Source organism: Astatotilapia calliptera, chromosome 8, assembly GCF_900246225.1.
Source record: "Astatotilapia calliptera chromosome 8, fAstCal1.2, whole genome shotgun sequence".
NCBI classification, from domain to species: domain Eukaryota; kingdom Metazoa; phylum Chordata; class Actinopteri; order Cichliformes; family Cichlidae; genus Astatotilapia; species Astatotilapia calliptera.
The window spans coordinates 1,467,313-1,494,914 of NC_039309.1; the positions used below are offsets into that span (position 1 = coordinate 1,467,313).

The following is a 27,602-nucleotide window of genomic DNA, read 5'->3' on the forward strand; positions in this document are numbered from 1 at the left end:
TCAGTTTGACCAGCTGACGGTGCCGAGCGCTGATTGGCTTCTCTCTCTCCCCGTTCTCGGATTGTCAGGGGGCGTGTCGGTGCGCGCGGACAGGCAGTGGTCGGACTTTAAAATGGCGGAAAAATAAACGAAGAAAAAAAGTAAAAAAACAAACAAACAAACAAAAAAAAAAAACCGTGGACACGGAGGGAAGCCCCGCGGCTGTCCGGGACGGGCCGAACCGGGCGACAGGTTTCCATGAACTGCACCAGGTGAGCTGCTCAAATATTAAACTGCGCCACAGCCTTCATCCTCCTCTTCATCATCAGTCTGTGAACTCGAGCTGCAGGTCAGCCTGGCACTGATCGATAAGCGATGGTTCTGTCAGTTATTGGTTTCAAACATCGATCAGAAGAACCGCCGGGTCAGTCAGCTTTAAAATCGGAGAAGTGTTGAAATATTCATCACAGAGCTGCAGATTACAAATCAAGTCATCAATAATCTGGCTTTGACTGTTGACCATGCACTCAGTAATCAGATTACTCTGTCAGCACCGCTTCATGTGATATCAGAAACATGCAAACGTACCTGTCTCATGTTTGTGTGTCCGACATACCTGTTAGCTAAAGGTAACTAAGTAAAGATGCCCAATAATCAATCACTTGGTGGTTATTGGTTTCAAACATTGATCAGCAGAACCAGCCAATCACACTGCTGTATTGAAACCTGGCCCACAGACACACGCTGGAGTTTTTCTCACTTCCTGCATGAAAAAACGTTTGCATGTGACTGATTTTTAGACGCTGTATTAAGGCTCGACTTTTACCAGCTCTTTAATTTGAACTTGGACCTGCAGTTCTATGATAGCGTCCAGTTTGTGTGTTTTCTGTGTAAAATCACCTCTAAAGACACCTGGGCCTCCTGCGCTCTTCGCCGTCTTCACACAGCCAAGTTTTTGAACAAAAGAAACGACAGGCAGGAAAGAGAATCTCTGAAAACCCACAGTCAGGTCTAAAGGTCAGTCCAGGACTCAGAAATGAGTGCTGGTCCTGTATGAGCACACCTGACGTACCTGCTTTTTAGGCAGTTTTAATGTATTAAGATCACAGAATGTTGACCATTTAATTCATTAACGAGGAAAGAATTATTTGATTGGTCACTTTTTCATCACGATTGATCACGGGCCGTCATCTCGAGCGCTCTCTGAACTTCGTCTGAGAGGCCATACGTAGTTCAGGTGTTTGGTGTTGCAGAGAGTCGTTATCTTCAGTGACTTTATTCAAATTAATGGAGATTTCTTCTTCTGCACTCTGAATACTGGCCCCCTCTGTCTTCCTCAGGGTCCTCCATGTCCTGAACCCTCGCCCCGGGGGCCCATCTCCCATCATGCCCATCGACGTGGCCGTAAGGATCTGCCTGGCCAGCTCACCTCCTCTGCGCTCCTTCCTCGGGAACTGCAACAAGCGCTCCTCATCCTCAGTCGCTCTGCTGCCGCATTGCCGACCGCTGCGACCCTGCCTTACCTCCGCGATGGCGACGGCACCATCAGCGGGCGCAGAGAGCAGCAGCGGCAACCCGGGGCTGTTAAGGAGGAAGAAGAGGAAGACCGTGGTGTTTGCGGACTCGCGGGGTTTGGCACTCGCCACTGTCCACGTCTACAACGAGTGCGAAGATGAGGTGCTCAGCGAGCTGCTGACCGAGATCGAGGGTGCTGCCTCCGGACTGCACCTGGCAGACATCAAAGGTGACGGAGGAGGTCACTGATACTTAACAACAAACAAATCAGTAATCTATTAATCAATACATTTGTTCTGGAAGCTTCTTTGTGCCGGGTTGCTTACTCACAGCCTGTTTTTCGCTCTTCTTTTTGCATCCCTGAAGCAGTTGGGAAGTCAGAACATTTCAGCTGAGCTTCATGTTCTTTATTGACACCTTTCTTCATCTCCTCCTTCCAGATCCAGCAGATTGTGGTTCTTGCCTGGTTCTGGCCTTCACCCAGCCAGCCGCAGACTACCTAGACTTGAGGAGTCGTCTCAAAGCCCAGCAGGTGTGCTTGGAGACCTGTTCAGTCCAGGAACACCTGCTCTCGGGTACTGTCCAGGTCCGAAACATCTGCTTTGAGAAGTCTGTCTGGGTGCGGATCACCTTTGACTCTTGGTGCTCCTTCCAGGACGTTCGCTGTCAGTACCTGAACAACGTCTACGGTTGCCCCGACACCGACACCTTCTCATTCTCCATCGCACTCCCAGAGCTCCTCAAGCCCTCTGGAAAAGTGGAGTTCTGTATCCGGTACCAGACTCAGGACCAGACGTTCTGGGACAACAACCTTGGGAACAACTATCGGCTGGCAACGGCCGATCGAAACAGTCGGAGCACGGCCGTTAAGAGTCCAGCTGGAGTACCGTTCCAGAGCGACCGCAGCGGAGACAAGAGAGATGAGATCCATTCGGACTTTGATCCGTTTGGAAGCCCTCGGACATCAGCAGGAATCTTTCCTGAATGGCAGAGCTGGGGCCACATAGAGACCACCCCCTACTGGTGAGACTGTCACAAGACACATTTTTAGGTCACACTCACTGGCTTTTATGATGTACAAGATCCACTCCAGCACTAAAGAAACACTTTATCCTCCAGCTGTGATCCAGATGTTTGTAGGATTTACTGCGCACTTCCTCACTTTACCTCACAGGAGTTCTCAGACAGATGTTTACCTCTGGATCTGTCTCATACTCTTTTACCCCATGCACCCAAAAACTGAACCTTTAACTTACACCCTGGTTCCCACGATCCCGGCGCCTAGCCGGATACCACCCGGGGCTCCTTCATACGCAGCACAGAGAGGCAGTCAGGAGGAACCAGGAGTTCCAAAGGGCTTTAAACCAGCATCCAAAGGAGACTTTGAACCGCGAGATGAGCTGACAGGCTTAAGATTCAGTGCTTTCTCAGAAGCTCCCAAAGATCCGTAATCAGCGCCTTACAAACGTTTTTTCCTCTGGTCTGCATGTTCTTCTTCTTCTTTTGGGTTTCACAGGACTTGGATGACCTTCACGTCTTCATGAGCATCCTTCTCTGGAGGACTCTGAAACACCAGCATGGTTAATGTAAGGGTTCCTGAGGGGCTCACCTTTTTTGGGTTGTTTTATATGAACTGAATCGCTTCTGTCGTCAGGACACAGCTTTGAGTTTCCTCGGTTCATGAACTCGACCGTGACGATCAGTGTTGTGCTGTAACAGGTCAGATTCAGGAAGTGTTTTAGCCGTTACTTTAGACGGCACGCACGTGACTCACTGCTAGTTATTATGATGATGGCAGGGTTTATGGAGGCGGAGCTGTGGCCACCTGAGCTGCTGCTGGTTTAGCTGGCACACCCTGTGGTCCGTCTCTGTTCAGACTGGTTTGTCGCTCTCTTATCGGAGATTTTTTTTGTTGCAGTTGTTCGCTACTGTGTCGACTCGGAATCGCTATAGTTATGTCAGTGAGCTTAGACTAACCGTTCTCGAGTCTGAACTTGTTTTAATGCTGAGATCTTGTAATATCTGACCTTTGACCTGTGACTTGGACCCTTCAGGGACTGGACCAGCTTTAGTCAGAGCTGTGCCTTCACGTCTCCCTGTGGGGATCCTGAGTTCCTGAAAATGTTAGCTTCATAGGCTAGTCCTTGAGCTAAAGTCACATGACCTCATACATGACCAGATTCAAAGGTTAGCCTGATGACGCCGCAAACTTGTCCGACTGGTCAATGTCAAAACTATGGCTCATCTGTTACCGGGCAGATTTTAGCCATGCTTTTCCCCTCACTGATGTAGCTTTAAACGGTCAAAGGTCAGGAAAGCCTTGTCACGTTTAGTTGTTTTACTCTGACCCTCTGCTATGGGCGGAGTCACGTGACCTTTCACTTCCTCTTTGCTCCTGAAACCTTTACTGAACACTCCAGTGCTCTTACCTGTGTGTGCGTGTGTGTGCATGCGGGGACCATGTGACAAGAAGTAAGAGGGAAATGTGTTTAAAGTGAACGATGATGATGTCGATACTGATGGGCCCTGAAGTGTTTCCTGAAGGGCTTGTGCTGCGTTCAGGTGCTGTCAGCCCTGAGGCTTGGAGTTTTTGTATGAGCGACTGTATCGGGGGGTGGGGGCACAGTTCTGATTGTCCCTAACCACAGAACCCCGCCCTCGGCTCTGACTTATTGTATTTAACTTGGTTAGCTCGTGAGCTAACTAGCTGCTAGCACTGTAGCAAGGCTGTAATGTAATGTGAAATGTAATGATGATGTCTGTACCAGGAAGTGATGTAAGCAGGGAGTGTTTGTCTGTTCCTATTTTTGTGTATCATTTCATAATAAAAGTCTAACATTTGTAAAGTTTGATTCTCGCTTACTTTATTCTGAAAAACTGACATCATATGAAGAGATGAAAGATAAATAATGAATAATTGTTTTAAATTGGGATGTTTTCACCTGAAAGTGTCCTTGTTGTTCAACCAACTCTGAGGGTTTCAGTTAGGTTCAATAAACTCGAACATGCTCTCTGGGACAGGAGGAGGCTGGCGTGATGAGATGTGAGCTGATGGCTGTAAGCGTGATTAACATTCCTGGTTTTGTCTGATTAGAGTCCAGCTGACTGAACCGAGGGGAGAGGACGGTCAGCGAGTCAGAGCGGCCAATGGATCGAGCAGAATCTGTTCAATTAACAGGAAGTGAGATGCACGGTCTGTATAAGTTATTGATCCAGAGTGTGTGTGCGTGTGTGTGTGTGGATAGTTTCCACTGAGGGAGATTTATGCTTATATAAGCTTGTGCGCGCAGACGGGAAGTTAAATCTGGTGCTGTCAGATGCGATGTGGATTACATCGCTGCTGTCACATGACCTCAGAGGCCGTGAAGCTGTTTCTGTGCGTCCCTGGGTTGGCTGTAGCTGTACCACCACCTCTTCCTCCTGAGAGCAGCTTGTGTCCACAGGATGTTTTGAGTCTCATTCTCAGGCTGGAGTCACATGACCCCACACTGCTCATCACTTTCATGAGGTTTAAATATTAAAGAAGTGGAGCTGCTGTCTGACCCCAAGATTAAACTTTATTTAAAGCCTTCTTTCAGCGCTTTATTTTGAAAAGCTTTGTGAGGTTTAAAACAAAGCGTCCTCATCCTGCTGCTGTGGATTCATTGACCTGTAAAATCATCGATGTATCTTTTTGAGTTTTAAGTGAAAACTGATTGAACTGCTTTTTCATTTTTAGAACACTGCGATTGGCTAATGTCAGCGCTGACGGCACTCATCTGTTGCCAGGCAGACTTCAGCCATGCTGAGCCCTGACGTGCAGTTTGAACTTGACAGTAAACTTCAGATTATCCCATTTATATAAGAGGATCATCATCATAATGACTTGAATTCAGGTGTCTGATTGGCTCCTGACCTGAAGCCCATTTACTGATAATTTGATCCTTGGATCAATAATACCCAATAAGTTGACAGCATTGCGTAGATGTCTTCAGCACATGAAGTAAAGTCAGGAAACCATGGAGCAGTGGGAGGAGTCTGTTTCTGATCTGACCAATAAGGGGTCAGCGCTGGGATGTGAGGAGTCTAACTGTTAGCACGCTGAGGCTAACAAACATGTTTGATAAGAAAGTGATCAGTTACTGAGCATTTTTGATGTACTCTGATTACTTTCAGCATGTAATGTTAGTGCAGGTCACCTGTCCGTGGTTCTCCTCCTGAACGAGTTTGAAACATTTAATGAAATATTTTCACTGCTCCTGCTTTACTTCCTTGTTTATTTTCCATTTATCTCCTGATTTATTTACTTCCTGCCCAAATGGAGCAGCTGCTTTTTATCAGGAAGTTTGAGCCTTTTAGACGAGGCTCCATGTTTCTCACTGAGCGCTCTCTGCAGGCAGAGAAGAAGCTAACGTCTGCACGTCTGGAAGAACAGAGGTCTCTGAGGCCCATACCAGGAACGCTGACATCAGAGGCATTCAACATTTACATCAATATTTCAAATTCACATTTTAATGATCCCTGAAAACAAAATCTGACGAACCAAAACAAAGTTAAAAAAAAAAGACAAATTGATCAATAAAACAATCTGATCATCTCTGTATTGCTTCCATGATCCAGCTGATACTCTGACATCACTTCCTGTTGCTGAGCACTCAGAGCTCTTTTCGTGACTTGTTTAACCCTGAAGATCGCAGAGGTCACGACCGCGACCTGCCTCCAACCATCAGCTGTTTCAAAGGCTCCACAGAAAGATTTGAACTTGGATTTAAAGAGCTACAGCTGATCTGAGACCAGCTGGGCGGTTGTTCCAGAGGTGCAGACACTGGGAAGGCACGGCGCCATTTCAGATGACCTTTAACTGCAGGATGGTCAGGAATGTGTGGACGCAGCAGACACGCTTTGTTCTGTAGTCACCGGGAGTCGACGCATCGCAGCAGTCATGTGACCTCTCTTTTTTGGTACCAGTCTGCAGCTTTTTAGACTCCTTGTAAGAGAGATGAGTGTGCGATGTGTTACAGGAGTCCAGCCTCGAGGCATCAGAAGCAAGTCTGATGGTTTTTAAAATGATTTCTGTCAAATGTCAGATTATCCCAAAGTGTGAATCAAAGCATCCTTCAGCAGACCTAAGAAACCGGTTCAATCATAAATAAATCTCTTCCTCCTCAGCGTGTCTATGAAGCCCGAACCTCAGAAACTTCAGACTCTAATTTTCTTTTTAGTCACTGTGAACTGAACGATTGATTATAAATTGCTACTGAAATGTCTGCATGACACCAAATCATGTGTATCTTTCTTACATGGAGAGAATCAGATTCAATTAATTGTTTGATTGATTTTGTGATGATCAGTGAAGAGAAACAAAGAGATCATCAGGAAGTGAAACACGAAGAGGAGGAACTCTGAAACCTATCAGACAGGAGGAAGAGGAGATGATGAGGCAGCAAACTGCAGGTCTGCTGAAAGTTTTTGCTCTTTTCAAAGCTAAAACAATCAAACTTGCTTTGCCCTTATTCATCATGAAAGTGATGAATAAGGGCGACCGTGGCTCAGGGGGTTGGGAATCGCATCTGTAACCGGAAGGTTGCTGGTTCGATCCCTGGGCTCTCTGTCCTGGTTGTTGTGTCCCTGGGCAAGACACTTTACCCTACTTGCCTACTGGTGTTGGCCAGAGGGGCCGATGGCGCGATATGGCAGCCTCGCTTCTGTCAGTCTACCCCAGGGCAGCTGTGGCTACAACTGTAGCTGCCTCCACCAGTGTGTGAATGTGAGAGTGAATGAATAGTGGCATTGTAAAGCGCTTTGGGTGCCTTGAAAAGTGCTATATAAATCCAATCTATTATTATTGTTATTAATAGAAACAGCTGAGCCTGCCTCGGTGCTGTCATTCAGTCCAGCCATGTTCTCTATCTGTGGGGGTGCACACTGTGCAGGGGCCTGTCCTCCACCATGGTTCTCCTTGCTCCTCTTTCTCAGGTTTCTCCTGCCTAATGTATTCACTGATCACGTAGTCAGTTGTATAGATACATCTCTAATAATCAGCTATGTACCACAGGAGGCTGGCTGTAGTTAAACCTTTACTCAAAAAGCATCTCTAGACCCAGCAGTCTTAGCTAATTATAGGCCAATCTCCAACCTTCCTTTATATCAAACATCCTTGAAAGAGTAGTTGTCAAACAGCTAACAGATCATCTGCAGAGGTTTATTTGAAGAGTTTCAGTCAGGTTTCAGAGCTCATCACAGCACAGAAACAGCTTTAGTGAAGGTTACAAATGATCTTCTTATGGCCTCTGACAGTGGACTCATCTCTGTGCTTGTCCTGCTAGACCTCAGTGCAGCGTTCGATACTGTCGACCATAATATCCTATTAGAGGGAGGGGGGAGGATGAGAGAAGAAGAGGCAGCTGCAACGTAAAGACGCAGAATAACTCCAGCTTTGTGTCTTTTTCATTGTAGCTGAAGTCCGGGACAAAATGTTCCTTTTTCACCTCAATACCATTTTCTTCTGTTTTAATTTAATTTAATATATTTATATAGCACATTTAATTACAACAGGAGCGTTGACCAAAGTGCTGTACAAGAATACAACATACATAATAAAACAACTTAGAGTATTGATAGCAAACACCAAATATGAATTAACAAATAACAAATAACTCTCATGCTGTATTAAAAGCCAGTAAATAAAAATGTGTTTTAAGATAAGATTTAAAAAGATTGACAGTGAAAGCCTGTCTGATGTGTAGGGGTAAATTACTCCACAGCTTAGGTGCTGCGACTGCAAATGCTCGACCACCTCTATGAACCAGCCTCGACCTTGGTACGGCTAAAAGCAAAAGATCACTTGATCTAAGAGATCTAAGGGGGTATAAGTCTGCAAGAGCTCAGACAAATACCCGGGAGCCTGTCCATTCAGGGCTTTGTAGGTCAACAAAAATGTTAAAGTTAATTCCGAAGCGGACAGGGAGCCAATGGCGAGAGGCGAGCACCGGGGAAATGTGTTCACATCCTTTAGTACGTGTCAGAAGACGAGCTGCAGCATTCTGGACCAACTGCAGCCTTGCCAGGCAGGTCTGGCTGACTCCAGCATATAAGGAGTTACAATAGTCCAGCTGGGATATAATGAAAGCATGAATCGCTCGTTCAAAGTTTTTAAAAGATAAAAATGATCACCTTAGATAAAAGGCTCAGTTTGAAGAAGGACCGCTGTACGACTGAGCTCAGCTGTTTTTCAAAGGTGAACTTGCTGTCAAATATAACCCCAGATTTTTGGCATGTGATTTGACAAAAGGCTCAAGACTGCGCAGGTTAACATTAGAGGTGCTGGGATAGCCGCTTGGTCCAAAAATTAGCACTTCGGTTTTGTTCTCATTGAAGTTAAGGAGGTTAGAGGCCATCCAGGATTTAACTTCACCGAGACACTGAAGTAAGGGTTCTAGTGAGGCAGGACTGTTTCCCTTCAGCTGAAGATAGATCTGAGTATCATCGGCATATGAATGAAAACAAATGTTACATTTTCTAAAAATTAGGCAGCATATAAATGGAGAACAATATTGGCCCCAGTATAGATTCACCGCACCTGCTGTTTGATGAGCAGAAAGGTAGGGTGAGCATGGGGTGAAGCTTTCTGTTGACCCGCAGCTTAATAAGATAAGATAACCTTTATTAGTCCCACACGTGGGAAAGTGGTTTTGTCACAGCAGGAAGTGGACAGTGCAAAAGTTATGAAGCAAAAATTAGAATACAATGCAAATAATATACTGTACACAACTGTACAGAATAGAATAAAATAAAATACTATATACAGTAGAATAAAATATACAATAGCATAAAAATAGAATGCAAATTCTATATACAACTGAGTAAAAATACAACTTTGTCAGAAGTTTGTACAGTTTGATGCCGTAGGCTGATTCTGCGAGTCAACATCACCATTTGGCGTAATTATTGGTGTAACACTTTGTGAGTCGCAGGCATGTTCGTCTGCGCAGTCTGAGCACTTGTTAGGGCCCGAGCACTAAAAGTGCGAAGGCCTTATTGTATCTTTTATTGATTTGATTTTATTGATTAGCATCTCAGTGAATACAGAACAAAGATCTACCACAAAGAAAGAAAGCACGAGACAAGGCTAATCAAAAGGTCTTGGCTGAAGCTTTTGCTTATTACGCCAACCCTTTAACAAAAGATCTTTTTGTATGCAGCTCCTGTACACAGGGCTCGAAGCAAAGAATAAAACAAAGCAAAAACAAAAAAAAAAAAAAAAGTTTCCCCCTTAGAAAGGTACCTACATCAAAGCAAAAGAGTCAAGAGTTTCAGTTTTATTATTTTTGCTCTTTTCATTCTTGATTTATATATTTTTCTAATATTTTTAAACATGTTTTTAAACCAGGAGAATGAACTCCACCTTTTTAAATCCCTGTCAGAACTATTCCACAGGTTAACTCCTCTAACAGAAACACATCTCTGCTTTATATTTGTCCTCATCTTGTTTTCCTTAAAGAAATCTCTTCCCTTTAAGTCATATTGACTCTCTCTGACTTTGAACAGCTTCTGAGTACTGGGGCAAAGCAAGTTATTTTGTGCTTTATACATTATCTGTGCCATTTTATATAGAATAGAATAGAATAGAATAGAATTCAACTTTATTGTCATTGCACATGCACAGGTACAGGGCAACGAAATGCAGTTTGCATCCATCCAGAAGTGCTTTAGTGATATAGATATATTACAATATATATTAGCAATAATATAGATATGTGAGTATATTACAGAAATGGGTCTATTATGGTATGTTATAATGTACACGGTATGAAGTATGTTGTGAATATTCTATAACTATAAGTATGTACAGGCTGTAGTGAGTACAAGCTATGAACAGGCTATGAACAGGATATAAATATGAAAAACTATACAGAATATGAAATAAATAACTTTACAGAATCTGGGATATACAGCTATACAGAAATGGGAACTATGCAAGTTGTAAACAGTTGTAGGATTAAAAATTATCGAATGTACAGAATGATTATTTACACAGAGCTATACAGTAGTGCAGTTAAGGTAAGTGAGGGTGTGTATAATTCCTACAGAGGTATATAAAGTGCTGGTGGTTGTGAGTGGTGGTTCAGTCCATGTTATTATTGTGTTTGAGGGTACAGTTGTCCATTGTGGGTGTGTGTATGTTCAGTCCATGTGTTAACGTGGGTCAGATGTCAGGAGGCAGAGTTCAGGAGTCTGACAGCTGTGGGGAAGAAGCTGTTCCGGTACCTGGTGGTCTTAGTCCGGAGGCTCCTGTAGCGCCTCCCAGAGGGCAGGAGGGTGAAGAGTCCATGTGATGGGTGACTGGGGTCTTTGATGATTTTCCCAGCCCTTTTCAGACACCGCTTCCTGTAGATGTCTTTTATGGCAGGAAGTGGTGCTCCGGCGATGCGCTGGGCAGTTTTCACGACCCTCTGCAACGCCTTCCGGTCCGAGGCAGAGCAGTTCCCGTACCAGACTGTTGTACAGTTGGTCAGGATGCTCTCGATGGTGCAACGATAGAAGTTCACCAGGATGTCTGAGGACAGGTGGTTCTTCCTCAGAGTCCTCAAGAAGAAGAGGCGCTGGTGAGCCTTCTTGACCAGCTTGGAGCAGTTGGTCGTCCAGGTGAGATCCTCGGAGATGTGGACTCCCAGGAACTTGAAGCTGCTCACACGCTCCACAGCCGTCCCCTTAATGTGGATGGGTGGATGTGGGTCAGCATTCCTCCTGTAGTCCACGATGAGCTCCTTGGTCTTCTCGGTGTTAAGCAGCAGGTTGTTTCTGTCGCACCACTCAGCCAGACGATCCACCTCCTCCCTGTAGGCCGGAGGAAGTGGATTTATTCAACTAAATCGTAAAATCTCAGGGTATTCAGATTAATAAACACAATGTTAGTTGGTTCTATATAGTTTGATTGGTTTATAATTCTTATAGCTCTTTTTTGTAACTTGAAAATATGAAGAGTGTTCGTTTTATATGCATTACCCCATATCTCCAGACAGTAAGTCATATATGGAAGCAACAGAGTGCAATAAAGTGTGTATAAAGATTTTTTGTTCAGGACATGCTTTGTTTTATAGAGAATATCGATGGTTTTTGACATTTTTGTTTTCACAACGTTTATATGAGACTTCCAACTCAGCTTATCATCAATCATCACTCCAAGAAATTTTATTTTCATTCACTCTTTCAATTTCAATTCCATTAACCCTGATTTTAGAGACATTTTTCATTTGTCTAGTGCCAAAAATAATCAATTTTGTTTTCTTTATATTTAACGATAACTTATTTACATCAAACCAGTTTTTTAATATATTTAACTCCTTTTCCGCTGCAGTCAGAAGCTGTTCTAGGTTTTTACCTGAGCAGTACAGAGTGGTGTCATCAGCAAACAATACACATTTTAACAGTTTGGAAACACTACATATGTCACCTTATAAATACTAACCCCTTCCTCTTTCAAAAGAGTCTCCAAAATTACTGCAACACTTTCCCATTTATTTGGCCCAAATTCCCTGCCAAAAGCACCTCCAATCCCACGGCCCATCTCTAACAATGCAAGAGATGAAACCAACCAGACATCCAGCAAAACATGAAACTGTTCTGGAGTGCTGAGCAGGTTCATTCATTCAAGACGTTAACACCGGTGGCAGCAGTGGACGGACCTCTATTTGCTCCAGCAGCTGTGTGAGAGTCAGCAGATCGCTACAAACTGAAGATCATATGCAAGTTTTGGAAATTAAATTATGAATATTAACTTTGCTTTAAAACACAAAAATTTTAACTCATCTCAACATTCATTCAAACACATGACAAACTAATTGATACACCTGAGTCACTCACTTTCTTAAATCCACTCGCTCTCACAAGCTCGACTCCATCAGTGGCTGTTTGTTATATTAGCCACACTTATACACACTGCATGTAACTGCAAACGCTCTTCAGCCATGTTGATGTGTTACCTATATTGGCTGGAAATGTTCATTTCCAGACAACAGACACAGGCAGACTATGCTTACATGTTACAACACTGGTGAAATTTTTATGTGTAATATATTTGTTCAAGACATTTCTTTGTTATGGGAAACATTTTGAAATCATCATGAGCAACAGGAGCGGTGATTTCTATAACTGCCACAAGTTAATCTGTAGTGGTTTTGGTATCAATGTGACAGGAAGTAAATACGGGCCAGTATCGCCGATACCGATACTTTTCAATTAATAAGGTGGATGCGTCATTGAATTGCTAAATGTGAATTAATTTTCATGACCTTGAGTGGTTTTTGTGATATTTTCTTTTTTATTATTAAATAGTTAAAACCCAGGAAATAATTAGGACAAAGCTTCTAATTAGAAAATGCTTTATTGTGGCGGGGCATGGCCTGCGATGTCCATCTCACATGCACGACATCTACAATCCCGCCGGATTGTACCCTGTGCTCTGCTTGTGTTGTTGTAGGTGGTGAGATGAATGAACACAGGCTGCGTCCCATCATGCTTTAAACAAGCTGTAGTTCAGCCTCTTCTTAAAATACACAATCTGGACACAACTGTTCTGTCCAGTTACAGGCCAATCGCAAAGCTTCCTTTTCTGTCTAACGTCTTGGAGAACGTGGTCTCCTTACACGTGCAGGCCCACATTGATTTTAACAAATTCTCTGAAAAATTTCAATCTGGTTTTAAATCACTACATAGCGCTGACACGGCACTTAAGGGTTTTTAATGATATTCTTGTCCTGTTTTTCTTCTCTCGCCCCAACCAATCACAGCAGATGGCCCCGCCCCTCCCTCAGCCTGGTTCTGCCAGAGGTTTCTTCCTGTTAAAAGGGAGTTTTTCCTTCCCACTGTCGCCAAAGTGCTGCTCATAGGGGGTCATATGATTGTTGGGCTTTTCTCTGTATCTATGAAGCGCCTTGAGGTGACTTTTGTTGTGATTTGGCGCTATATAAATAAAATTGAATTGAATGATATTCTTTTAACGCGGGACTCTGGCAGCCCTGCTGCCCTTTTATTGTTGGACTTGTCAGCAACTCTTAACACGGTCGACCACGACATCCTGTTATCACGACTAGAATTTCACGGCTGCCCTAAAAGGATCTGCTCTTGTTTGCAATGCTGTGGTTTCGACTCGCTGCTCCTGTGTCAGTGCAGGCACACTTTGCTCCCCCTCCCCCCTCTTGTGTTTAGATGTTGCGTCGTAATGTGATGTGACTTAGACGCTTTGGGGGTTGTTGTTTACATATTATTTATATTTCCACCAGTTGTTTTTGTTGAGAGTTTTAATTCAAGTTTTTGTATTATAGTTTCTTGTTTGTTTTAATTTGTTTACTGGTTTGCTTGCACTTTTTAAAAGAAGAAAGTGTACTTTATTGGTCCCCGTGGGGAAATCCCTCTCTGCATTTAACCCACTCACTCAGTGAAGCAGTGGGCAGCCATTGGGCGCCCGGGGAGCAGTGTGTAGGGACGGTACCTTGCTCAGGGGTACCTCAAGGTAGCCGTTCAGTGGATTCGAACCACTGACCTTCCGATCATGGGGCCACCACTCTACCTACTGAGCTATCCCTGCCCATTTTTTTTGTTTCTTAAAAAAAAGAAAAAGAATTGATAACTGTGAACCACCACGGCAGACCCGATGGCATTTTCATGCTTCGCAGCATCGTTTATTATTACAATAATCACACGGTTGCTGTTACAGTACGTTCAATGGCTGCAGCTCTCCCGCTGCCAGCCGTACACATCACCACCAACAGCAACACAAGCAGAGCGCAGGTTTTAAGCAGCGAGGTGTGATTGTAGAGGCCGTGCAGGTGAGGTCATATCTGTTGACATATCTCCAAAAATGCACGTCATTGTGGAGAAACTGCACAGCGCAGCACAGTGGTGTTGTATGCGTGAGATCGGATCCACGACTGTGACAGAAAAGCCGATCAGCTGATCATTGATCATTTTCATGATTGAAGTAGCAACAGGAGAGGGAGGGGCTCCATATATCAGTTGTTAAGCTTAATGTGGGAATGCTTTACAAACATTCAGAGATGAACTGTACTGGTATCGGTCCGATCCAGTAATTTAGGTCAGTATCGGATCGATACGTAATATTGGATCGGTCCATCTCTACGCTGAACTCAACCCTGAGCCAATGTCGTTGTATTGATCATCCTCCGGAAATTAAAAACACAGTTCTCCACTTCATCTGTGGAGGACGAGAATATGACTATAGCATCTCAAAGGTCAAAGGGTATTCTCCTTTAACAACCGAAAACTCGGTAATGACCAAAATATTAGGCACGTTCTGCCCTCTTCTGCTTGTGTGACTGAAGATGCAGTTCAGAAATGTCACCACTAGATGGAGGCAAACGAATGTCAAAATGGAACTTGAGCCTCACTGGGCTGAGGTTCACATTACAGGGCAAGACAAACAGAAACACACACAAAATAATCATTTTAAAAAGTGAAAACAACAATAACAATGTCCTTCTTGCGATGCATTATGGGTCCTCATAATGGCACCTTTTTTTTCAGTCATAACTCGGCTTCCATACCTCCCACATCTAGCACATGCTATATTGCCCCATGGCATTAATTATCCATAAAATCTCTGTAAGAATAAAATGAAGTTTTGAAGAGTGTTCATATTTAAGTACAGGGTTTAAAAGTAAGTGGAACCTGAACCACATTAAGTGCTAACATCACTAATGTCACATAACTTTACTGACATGTGGCCAAAAGTCATGTGTAAATGTTCTTTCATATTGGAATATGTCTGTGAAGGTTCTCAGTCATCCAGGTCATCGTAGTCTAAGGAGCTTGCAAAGAAAAGCGTCTGGACTTTAAGTTGCTTGAAGACGTTTCACCTCTCATCCGAGAATCATATTGGAACATTTGCATCGTGACATAAAACTCTTACTTACTGTTAAAGGTTTACTCTTCTTTCTTTCTTTCTTTCTTTCTTTCTTTCTTTTATATTATCCACCTTATAAACAGTACCTCAAGTGGTTGTTGATCAATGGTCTTGACAATTTGCATATAATTGATGAAGGAACTGACCTCACAGTCCATTGTTCCCTCCGTGGTGCTACTTTCAGTCATTATGCAAATGTCCTGTTTATGAGGTTGAAACCTGCAGTCACCTGATGATGATGAAACATTTCTCCCACTGAAAACGTCCAGATGAACAGAATCAACTGTTTGGGTTGACTGACCTGGATGATTGAGCATCCATCAGGACAGAAAAGAAACAACCATTACTTTCTTCAAAGCCATGATCTCAAACTCATCTTCAAATAGAAGATTTTCTCCCCATCTGCTTTTATACTTTTTAAAAATAGCTCACCAGTAGATTAATTCTAAGGTACACTGTGGTTTTTCTCCTTTCCTTCCTTTTTCAGAATAGAATAGAATAGAATAGAATAGAATAGAATAATCCTTTAATTGTCCCACAAGGGGAAATTTGGTTGTAACAGCAGCCAGAAAGACTCATATACAACAAACAGGACACAGGACAGAAACATACATGATTTTTCTTACATATTTACATTAAGGACAGTGGTTACTATAAACAGAGTACTGTACAGTTATTAAATAAAATAAAATTAACTACAGATAAGAGGCAAAGCAGGTTGTAGTGCTGGTTTTGTGTTGTGTATTTCTCCCATTGTTAGTTTTATTGTTTTGTTCAAGTTAGTTTTTTTATTTTACCTCACCAAATGGACCTATAACAGAAATAAATGGATAAATAATGATTAATCTTAGTTTGACCACATAATGATAATCCCTTCATCTGTGTCTATTCTTTGATAAATCATATAATAACTAATTGGCCTCTTAAATCCTCCCTGTTTTTTTGTCTTCATCCCCTTTCTGTTTAGGAAGGAGGGTTAGCTTCATGACGTGGACATTTGTGACATGGGGGTGGGGGACACCCGTTTGCTAATGCACTAGACCCACAAACAGTGGCAATATAAGACCTTGTTTCCCTTTAACCCTTTATTATCTTTCTGAGAAGACTGAGAAAGGCCCGGCTTCCACCACCGATCCTGACCACCTTCTATAGAGGAACTATCGAGAGCATCCTGAGCGGCTGCATCACTGTCTGGTTTGGGAACTGTGCCATATCAGACCGCAAGACCCTACAGCGGATAGTGGGAACAGCAGAGAAGATCATCGGGGTCTCTCTCCCCTCTGTTGAGGACATCTACACCACACGCTGCATTCGCAAAGCCACCAGCATTGTGGCTGATCGGACACACCCCTCTCACACACTCTTTACACTCCTGCCATCTGGAAAAAGGTACCGAAGCATTCGGGCACACACATCCAGACTGTGCAACAGCTTTTTTCCACAAGCCACCCGTCTCCTCAGCAAAAAGGGACTGACTGATAAACACGCACACACACACATACACACACACACACACACACACACACACACACACACACACACACACACACACACACACACAAACATTATCACTCAGCTTAACTCAAATACCTCAAAACATTGAGACTGGACTGACTAATCAACACAAGCGCAAACACACTGACCTACACCACCAAACCATCGCACACACCAACCTGTAAATGCTCTTTTGCACAATATTATTACTGGACTTTCTGCACTAACTTCTGCACTTCCTAATCTTTGCTGCTACACTAAGGAATGTTTACTGTTTCCTGTTTATCCTTAGATAGTTAGATAGTTTTTTGTTAATTTATGTTGTAATTTATGTTAGGTCAGGCTGTCTTGTCTCTGCTAGCCAGCTAACTAGGCCTCTTAGTTAGCTAGTTTAGAGTTTTTCTGTTAATTTATGTTGTAAATTTATGTTGCATGTAGCACCTTGGTTCCTGGAGGAACGTTGTTTCGCCTCACTGTGTACTGTTAAACTGTATATGGTTGAAGTGACAATAAAGCCAACTTGACTTGACTATTGTGAATAAAAAACAAACTGGACAGTTGGGGCAAGGAGCTACCAAAACCTTTTCTGTAATTTTACACATTTATTTAGTTTAGTTAAATTTTTTAAAGACTCATGCTGACAGATTTCTTTCTTTGGCGCACCACTTTTTTCTTTATCATGTAGAAAAACAGTTAAATATGTAACTTCTTTACACTCACATAAAGGGGAGATTCACTGGTCCAGCCCACTCAGGATTAAAGTAGTCTCTATGACGCCCATCTTATAACTCTGCATAGTCACATTTTTGCAACGGGGGGTTCCACACGCTAACTCGCTCACGCTCCGAAAGGCAGGTTGGGTAACAAGGCCGGGGAAACTGTTCACAGAAGAGGGAAGCTCACAACTAGGAAACAAACTCAAGGAGAAAATGCTTAAGAGACTTCACAAAAGCTAGAATCTTAGCACTAATGTGTCTAGCACGTTAGTGCGATCGTGGCTCAAGAGTTGGGAGGTCGCCTTGTAATCGGAAGGTTGCCGGTTCGAGCCCCGGCTCGGACAGTCTCGGTCGTTGTGTCCTTGGGCGAGACACTTCACCTGTTGCCTACTGGTGGTGGTCAGAGGGCCCGGTGGCGCCAGTGTCCGGCAGCCTCGCCTCTGTCAGTGCGCCCCAGGGTGGCTACAATGTAGCTGCCATCACCTGTGTGTGTGGATGACTGGATATGTAAAGCGCTTTGGGGTCCTTAGGGACTAGTAAAGCGCTATATAAATACAGGCCATTTTAGCACAATCATCCAGCGACAAGAGAATCTGAGCCCCGGCCTTAAATGGCACAGGAACACAACAGCAGAGTAATCGGAGACAGGTGCGTGGACCAAAGCCCGCAGTGATGAGAGAGACATATGTAGACTTACGGGCCGGCTGGGCAGACACAGTGACCATGACAACATTGTTTTTTGGACACCACTCAGACAGCCAGCAATGTGGCTAAACGTGTCATGCAGTGGGGGGCTACAGTACTTCAGATGCACTGGCCATAGAGGCCTGGCTAGCTATGACTTTTCAATGCCAGGGTCTCCAATTCAGCAATCCTGGTCTCCAGAGCTGCAAACAGGCTACATTTATTACAAGTATAGTTAAATATAGTAATTAGCAGGCAATCTGGATAAAGCAGGTCCAGATTACACTATGAAATAAGATGTTATCGCAAAGTTTATATTATATAAGTTATATAAGCAAGTTTAAAGGCGTTTGGCTTGTTGGCACTGTAAATCTGATGCTTCTTCAGTCTGAGCTGTGAGGAAATAAAAATGTTAACGACAAACAACAACAGGAACTTAGAGTCCAACTCTGAACTCTAGAGAGGAGAAAAGTTTGACGGTCAAAGATACAATCTTATTGATTTTAGTTTGTCTGCAGCCACGTTTGTGTTGTACTGTCACACACTAACACTAGGTTTGGATTTTCATTTGAAGCTGCTGTAAACATGTCTGCTTTAGTTTCTGTGTCTGTTTTCAGGTGATAAGGCTGCTCTGAAGTCATTTCCTCCTCTGGGACAAAACAGCACTGATTGGCTGCACAGTTCCAGATGAGACGCACACAATGGGCAATCCTTCTGCGTTTGTTTTTCTACTGCTGGATGTGGGGTGTAACCATGGTGACAAGGAGTTGCCATGGGGATTCTACATCCCTCTCATGTTTTCAGTCAATGACATCATTAAGCTTAAGTCCCGCCTCCAGCTACAACCATAAATGACAGCAGACACCTGTGTGTGTTACAGTGTATGTTACTATGTTACCATGTATAGATCTATATGTTACACTGTGTGTTGTGCTTGCTGTGTGAGATACACTGTATGTGTTACAGTGTGTGTTTTATAGTGTGTGTGTGTTTCCATATGTGTCTCTTATAGTTTGTATGTGTGTTTTACCATGTGTATATAACTGTGTGTGTCTGTGTTTATGTGCGTGTTATAACTGTGTCTACGTCTGTGTTACAACTGGCTCACAGGTGGTAACATAGAATGGTGTCAATTGAATGGGAATTACCTTGTAGGCAGTGTTGGGAAGGTTACTTTTAAAATGTATTCCACGACAGATTACAGATTACATGCCGCAAAATGTAGTTTGTAACGTATTCCATTAAGTTACTTAATAGGAGCAATTTATTCCCAATGCTTTGGATTACTTAATATATTATCACTTATTACTTATTACTTTGTGCACCTACATGAATGTACTATTGCTGTGTGATTTATTACTATTATTGAAGGTTACTCTCCACACCAACACCAGCTAGATGTTTAAATCTTACTATAAATGAGTAACAGTAGGTGGACATTAGGTAAGGCTGCACTTCTTGCAGTGATCTCGTGTAGAAAACTACTCTGTATCAGTAATGCTTTCTTTTTGTCTGCAAATAATCATGTGGAACTGCACATGATTATTTGCAGCGATCAGGTTGTTAATGCAACAGCTTGTTAATACGTGGAGAGGCTTTTAAAATTTATCCTGGCTTCTACGGGCAACCAGTGAAGCTGCTGAAGAACAGCTAATATGAGCTCTTGACGGAGTAGAGTTATGACCCGAGCTGCAGAGTTTTGGAGAAGTTGGAGTTTATGAAGGAACTTTTTAGGGAGACCAAATAGGAGGGAATTGCAGTAATCAATAGGGGACGTAATAAGACTATGGACAAGGATGGCAGCAGCATGGGGAAGAAGGAAGGGGTGGAGTCGGTTAATATTACGGAAGTGGAAGCAAGCAGACCGGGTTATGTAATTAATGTGAGACTGGAATGAAAGAGTATTATCAAGTATGACACCCAAACTCTTAACCTGAGGGGAGGGAAGGGTGGGAGAATTTTCAATGTTAATGGAAAAGCTGTGGGATTTGGTTAAGATAGATGGTGAACCAACAAGTAAAACTTCTGTTTTATTACTTTGAGAATTGGAGGAGAACCAGGATCTAATCTCAATAAGACAGTTTGAGAGGGAGGTAGGTGGGAGGGATGAATTGGGTTTAGAAGAAAGGTAGAGCTGGGTGTCATCGGCATAACACTGAAAATTTATATTATATTGTCAGAATATATGACCAAGAGGGAGCATGTAAGTAATGAATAAAAGAGGCCCTAATACTGAACCCTGGGGCACACCAGCAGAAACAGGACAGAGAGTTGAAGAATGGGATTTAAGTTGGATAAACTGAGTGCGGTCTGAGAGATAGGAGGTGAACCAGGCAAGGGGGGTATGACTAATGCCAATGGAAGCTCACCGGTTCAGGAGAATATTGTGAGAAATGGTATCAAACGCCGCACTAAGATCAAGAAAGATGAGGATGGATAGGAGACCAGAATCCACTCCCATCAGAAGGTCATTGGTAATCCTTAGCAGAGCAGTTTCTGTGCTGTGATTGGGGCGGAAACCAGATTGAAATTGTTCATAGAGATTATGGTCATTGAGATGTGAATGAAGCTGGGCGGCGACAACGTTTTCAAGAATTTTTGGAATGAAGGGGAGATTTGATATAGGGCGAAGATGATCAAAGTTATTGGGGTCTGCACCAGGCTTTTTGAGAGTTGGAATAACAGAAGCCTTTTTCAGTGCTTCAGGAACAAGTCCAGTGTTCAGGGAGGAATGAATAATATTGGTTATGAGAGGAGCTAACAAGGGAAGACAGGCTTTAACTAACACATTGGGTTAAGTTGATGGTGGATATCTGAGATTTTACAAGTGAAAAAAGAGATAAGAGAATTGCAAAAATCAACAGAATACATGTGGGAGGGGAATGTGTCTGGAGGTTTTGTAATTTTACTGAACAATGAATAGAGGGACCTGGAGTTACCTTCATTAGAACTAATTAAACCAGAGTAGTAAGCAGATTTGGCTGAGGCAATGCAGTCCTTATAGAACAAACACGATCATTGTGCATTTCTTTATGTACAGTAAGTCCGGTTTTCTTGAATAGACGTCGAGTTGGAGTCCTTTAAGCTTTAAGGTGACGCAGGTCGGAGGTAAACCACGGAGCTGAACGGGAAAATGAGACAGTTCGATATTTAAGGGGAGCAAATATGTTAAGAAGGTTATGAAGGTTGACATTATAATGACAAACGAGTTCATGAGGGGTTGAGGAGCAGTGGATAGATGGAAGGTCGTGGACGGCAGATGAAAAAACAGCTGGGTTGATATTACTAATCTTCCTAAAAGTGATATTACGAGAGACACAGGTTTTGGAAGCGGTTATGTTTGCATCAAAAGAAATAAACATATGATCAGACTGGGGAAACAATGTGGCTTTACAATGGGCGGGGGTAATGCCAGAACAACAGACCAAATCCAGGATATGACCTTTAGAGTGGGTAGGAAATGTTATGTACTGTAGAAGCCCAAAACTTTCCAGGCAGGAGGTAAAATCTCTGGAAAGAGGGATTTTATTATTGTCCATAATGGCTGGAAGGCGATGTCCAGGTAGAAGTATAGAGCCACAGGTAGAGAGACAGCCAGGCAGAAACGGAGCCGCAAAAGATCCGTAGCAGAGTACTGGAGAAGAGCTGTCGCCGGGTGATGAACGATGGATAAAAAAAACCCAGGTGAGCCACACCAACACCCTGTGGATCCACATCTTAATCAGGGCCGAGCACTGAGCACAAACGGAGGGACCGAACAACCAGCTGACAGCTGTAGCACAAGCAATAGAAGCCCGCAAGTATTGCGAAAACAAGTCAAAACAGGGTCGCGCCTTAGATACTTGATTCAAATTGTCGTCAGCAACTGAAAAAAATTATAATAAAAATATAACAATAACCAGTGAGCAGCGGCAGCCAGGCGTGCCAGCGTTCACTCAACCGGAAACACCATGTTATGTGTAATTTCTATTGCAAATATTAATCACAGTTAAATTTAGAAGGGATGACAGTAAAAAATGTGATGTCATCACGCGCTGCGTTCTCGACACCGGACTCCCGTGTGAACTTACGAAGTCCGGACGAGTGAAAACGCGACTACGTACTTTATTGATTGAGAAACGGCCTAACAGTCTACAGTCTATGAACTAACCTCAGCTAACGCCAACTAACAATGTTAGCTTGGTGGCAAGTAGCCTTCATTAATAGTAATAAAAATCACACAGCAACAGTAGATCGAAGACACTCCGTTTCGCCCATCCCATTTCCAAGTAAGAAATGCATTCCTGCCCATGCACTGCCGGCTCTGCTGTCTGACTGACGCCACCAGCATTAACAGGACGCTGACATTAGAGCCTTTTGTGTGTTTTGTTTGGGTTTCCAGCAATCAAAATCAGAGAACCTGTATTAGTCCCAAATGGAAATTAAGTTAAAAGAAAAATAACAAAAGAACTGCAAGTCATACTCGAACCGGCCGCACTCAGCCACGTGATTTATGGCTACATGCTCATCCAACTGGGTTAAATCTGCGCCCGACTGCGTTTAATCACCAAAACTGAAGAAGGCATAGAGAGGGCATAGCCTCACATATGAAACCGGAAATGACCGTCATGTATTCTGTTTATTTCAGCAAAGTAACTGTATTCTGATTACCACCTATTTAAACGGTAACTTTAACTGAATACAGTTACTCATATTTTGTATTTTAAATTTACTGCCCCTGCAACAAAAATAATGGCAGATCAAAATGAATGTTGGTGGCAATCTTTGGCCCATCTAAAGGCCTAATTATAATAACAATGAAATATTACATCAAATGTATTTTATGGAAAATATTTAAGTTTTTCGTTTTTTTCGGCTAAAAAAACAGCGCGCTCATGTAAAGTAACTGGGATTGAAAGGGTTAAAACAACAAAAATATAATTAAAACTTGATGTGAATATTTTAGAAGTAGAAGGCAGAAGTAGTTTTAAAAGACTGACTCATTTAAAGTGGAAAAAAGGTGGATGTCTTTTTAAGGACCCTCCAAGGGCTAAATACACAACGCTGATACATGGACTCCGTTACTCCCCAACACTGCTTGTAGGCGAACTGCAGTGGGTGCGAAAACCAAATGAAGATTGATAAGGTATGTGCAGCGGATTGGAGTGGAACAGCAGCAGGAACTGGGAAGGCCTTGAGAGGCAGGGTTTTACATACTGTGTGTATGCTGTTGTGTTACACTACATGTGTGTGTTTGTGTTGCCTGAGCCCTCAGTTTCTCTAATTATAACAAAGCCTCGGGTTACCTTATATCATCACAGCGCCGTTCAGCGTATTAGGAAGTTTAAAAATAAAATGTCGATTTATGTTGAACGAGTGATATTTGTTCAAGTGTCTTGTTTGATTGTCGTAACTCCGTCACTATTTAAATTTGACTAATTTCCTGAGATGATGATGATGATGATGATGAACTGACTGTAGTTCATATAACTAAACTGCTTCTTGATGACTTCCTGTGCCATGCTCTCGACGATGTTTCCGCTTGACGTCTTTCAAACATATTTTTCGTTGATTTCTTAATCCCAAAGCTCTCCATGGTCGATAAGCACCGTCTTTGTGCTTCTGCAGCAGATCTTTGACAGCACATCTGGAAACAGCTGCATGCTATAAAATGTCTGCTGACCCTGCTGAGGCAGGACAACTGTGTCTCTTTGCTGTATTCACTGAAAGCTTCTCAGACCCCTCAGTCTTCTCCTTTTAGACTCCCTCTGATTGTTATTCACCTGCACAGCTGCAGCTTTTCCACTTCATGACTTCAGTTTAAGAGAAAATGTTGTTCGTGAACAGCGATTTGCTATAGTTTGCTCACACATCACATTTATTTTCTGTGATTCTTTAATCTGGAACGTTTTTGAAAATGAATGTTTTTAACCTCTTCACCAGCACACACTCATGGGGAAAATGAACCTTATATCTTATGATATAACATCTCCTGCTCACACATTGTTCACTGCAAAATAAATACATAAATACAAAAAAGCCCAAAGTCAAACATAATGAGCGTATTTTTCTGATGAAAGAGTTTCACACACACCTCAACCCTTCAGTTCTATTCTGAAGCTGCTCTGGGGACCATTATTTCACCTCGCTGCCCGATTTCTTTCTGGCTTGATGGAAAATTATTCTTCAGGGCTGAATTACTCATTAAGATCTTTTTTTGTTTCAAAGCAACAGATATTTTATTGAAATGTAATTTCAGATGGAGGCTCTCTGCTTGTCGTTGATTGGTTAATGAGGGTCTGAAAGCTTAACGAAGCATCATGCTCATTAACGGCTGTGATTCTGAGCCAAAAAAAACCGTCGTTACTCCTCTTTGTACGACTGGGATCTGCTTATTCTTTTTTCATAAGCTCAGCCACATCCCTGGAGATCAAAATCTCTTCTTCGAGAGAAGACTGCTCTAAAAGTACATTACAAAGTTGATGAATTGAAACATAATAAACTGAGATGCAGAGAAAAGTAAAGGACATCAAAATTACATTTCTAAAGACACAAAATAGGAATTTCAGCTTAAGAATATCACTGGTACTTTCACCCATGCATTTCTTTGTGAGCTTCAGAATGGTTTTACATTTCAAGCTTACTTTATTATATAAACCTGTGTTTGAAAGTCGCTTTTATCCATCCATCTTCTTCCGCTTATCTGGGGCAGCAGTCCAAGCAGAGAAGCCCACACCTCCTTCTTCCCAGCCTCCTCCTCCAGCTTATCAGGGGGGACATCAAGGCGTTCCCAGGCCAGCTGATCTCTCCAGCGTGTCCTGGGTTCACCCCGGGGCCTCCTCCCAGTGGGACATGCCCGGAACACCTCACCCAGGAGGCATCCTTGTCAGATGCCCGAACCACCTCAACTGGCTCCTTTCGATGTGGAGCAGCAGCGGCTCTACTCTTGTGTGAAACTTGTATGAAAAGCCTACAAAAGTGAAAACAGATATAAGATCCCTTGAAAAATTATATAAATGAAACTTGTATGTTTTGGATACTTCCTAAAACAATATATGAAAGTAATGAGAAAGTGGCCACTCTTATTAGTAAATCATATAAGTTTTTACTATTTCTTTTCCATATGGGTCTCCTTAATTATGTCTATTTTCCTACAACATTAATTTCACCTTCTTCCTCTGTTTCTTCGTCACATCTAACCCTAAAAAGCAGCAGCCTCTTATTACTGTGAGCACTGGCTAGCAGTTTGTTGCTCGTACTGTTGATAGTGCAGCAGCCAACAGCTAGCATGTTAGTTAATCTGACAAGTTTAGCTTATCTCTTAGCTTTTCAGCTCCACTTCTTCCACACTAAACTCTGTTCTGCAGTGTGCATGAGCACAGCGATGGTAGGGTAAGGGGCCAACTGCGTTAAGAGATTTGATCGGGCAATACAGTGACATTAATGTCATTGAACAATTGTGTTTCTGTCCACTGCGCGGCTGTCCTTCGATTGACACATCAGGCCCAAAGTGCATCAGCTCACTGGGAAAATACCCGGTGTGCTAGATTATCAGTTCAGGCCTGCTACCTACACTTCTGTAATTGAGGCATGGTTGGTTAGATGCTTGCTGGCTTCAATGGAAGAACCTTCCAGTGGGATTGTGTTCAGGACAGTTGGAGTGGTTTTGTGTGGTTTGTCTGTCTGTGGTTGTTGGTTTTAAGCTCTGAGTTTGTGTTTAAATGACCAGGAAAACAGCAAGTGGCTTTTTGGCCTGAATAAATTCATCTGTACACAGATCTTCACGTGTAAACGCCAATCCTGCTCATAAATTAGGACGATACATCACAATGGTAACAGCTGGGGAAACTACAACATGCTGTTTCCATGGAGACCATGAAGGAGAGGAGGAAAAGAGGATAATTGTGTTTTAGGAAACACTTTAACTAATCAGCTCTAGCTGACAGTCGGGGTAATGGGTGTGTTTTGTGTTGTCATGCCGACTGCAGCTATTTAAACAGCTTTCATCATCACAACATGACAACAGAGTGAGCGTGGGACACACGGACAGACGAGAGATGGAGATAATAGAGGAAAATAGGAGGTTTGAAAATGCTTCAGTGTAATAGCTGAGCCTCTCTCATGCTCTCTCTCTCTATTATTCTTTAGTTTCAGTCTCCAGACTGAAACAACTCAATTTCACCCCTCACTAACACTGTGTGTATGTATCTGTTAGTGTGTGTTGCAGTGTGTATGACCAGCAGTCATTTAAAACAATGACAAACTGCCAAACTCAGAGAGGAGAAGGAACAAAGAAAAATGATTTTTTACACATTTCAGGGTTTCTGTTTGAAATATTATCACGAAACACTTTTGAAAGCTGCTCATGTTCATGGGCTGGAGGTCGGAGGACTCAGCCTGCTCTCAGTCAAAAGGTAAACAAAAGCATCATTAACTCTGTGCTCATTATCCTCTGAAGCAGCTCCCAAACAGCTGCAGTGCAAAACACATCAAGGCTGCCGTGTGCATGGCTCCTGTCTAACAGTGTCAAACACTATATATGTGTAAATGTGTGTCACAGGTTTGGACACGCCCTCTCATTTAACATTTTTTGAATGTTTTTAGGAAATCTGCAGAGGGAGCTGAAGGTTCGAGTTGCCAAACGTCAGCCACAAAACTTCAATGACTTGCAGAGGATCTGCATCGAGGACAAAACCCCCGACATGTAAAACTGACCTCTGTGATTGCAACAAAGGTTTTGCCACCAAGCACCAAAGCATCATGTATTTGTTTCATTCATGAAAATGTGAATAAATCAGTTTTGAAATGCATTTTTCTGGATTTGTTGGTTATTGTTCTGTCTCCCACTGTTCTAATAAAGCTACCATAGAAATGATGGACTGAGCATTTCTTTGTGGGCAAACTTACAAAATCATTCTTCCCTGACTGTATATGCTGATGATGTCAAGTCTATTTTAATGAAAAGTGACTGAGGTGAAGCTTTTTTAATCCAGTGGCTCCAGCTGTATTCTTTGACCTTCCTATTTGGCCCCACATGAAAAAACCAGCATTTACTGGTTTAGGTGTGGAATGGACCTGCTTCACCCTCACATGCCATCACGTAGATCTGCTAACCAGGAGCTTTGACCGTCCCGAAGACATTTTTATAAATCCACAGGAGACACAGCCTTTGCACTTTTGGCTCCTAACATGTAAAAGGAGCTGCCTCTGGAGGTCAGGCAGGCGCCGTCTCTTGCTGTTTTTACCGTGCTTTTAAAAACACGTCTTTTCTCTTTGGCCTTTAACTCAGTGTGAGTTGTCATGTGTGTTAAACTTTTGTATGTCACCATACTGAT

General features: G+C 42.8%; 1 protein-coding gene across 3 annotated transcripts; it reads left to right on the forward strand.

Annotated features, from left to right (window-relative positions):
- Window positions 1–24: 24 nt before the first annotated feature.
- On the forward strand, window positions 25–27,024 carry LOC113027947 (protein phosphatase 1 regulatory subunit 3C-B-like). 3 transcript variants are annotated; one of them, XM_026177803.1, is made up of 4 exons: window positions 25–251; window positions 1,320–1,723; window positions 1,935–2,517; window positions 26,872–27,024. In XM_026177803.1, exons 1-4 carry the CDS (start codon window positions 238–240, stop codon window positions 26,930–26,932), a joined length of 1,062 nt encoding a protein of 353 aa, XP_026033588.1. In that variant the 5' UTR covers window positions 25–237; the 3' UTR covers window positions 26,933–27,024. The 3 variants fall into 3 exon arrangements, with proteins under 3 accessions (XP_026033588.1, XP_026033589.1, XP_026033590.1); XM_026177804.1 differs by lacking the exon at window positions 26,872–27,024 and adding an exon at window positions 16,362–16,528 and having other exon boundaries at window positions 27–251; XM_026177805.1 differs by lacking the exon at window positions 26,872–27,024 and adding an exon at window positions 4,589–4,772 and having other exon boundaries at window positions 28–251.
- Window positions 27,025–27,602: the final 578 nt, after the last annotated feature.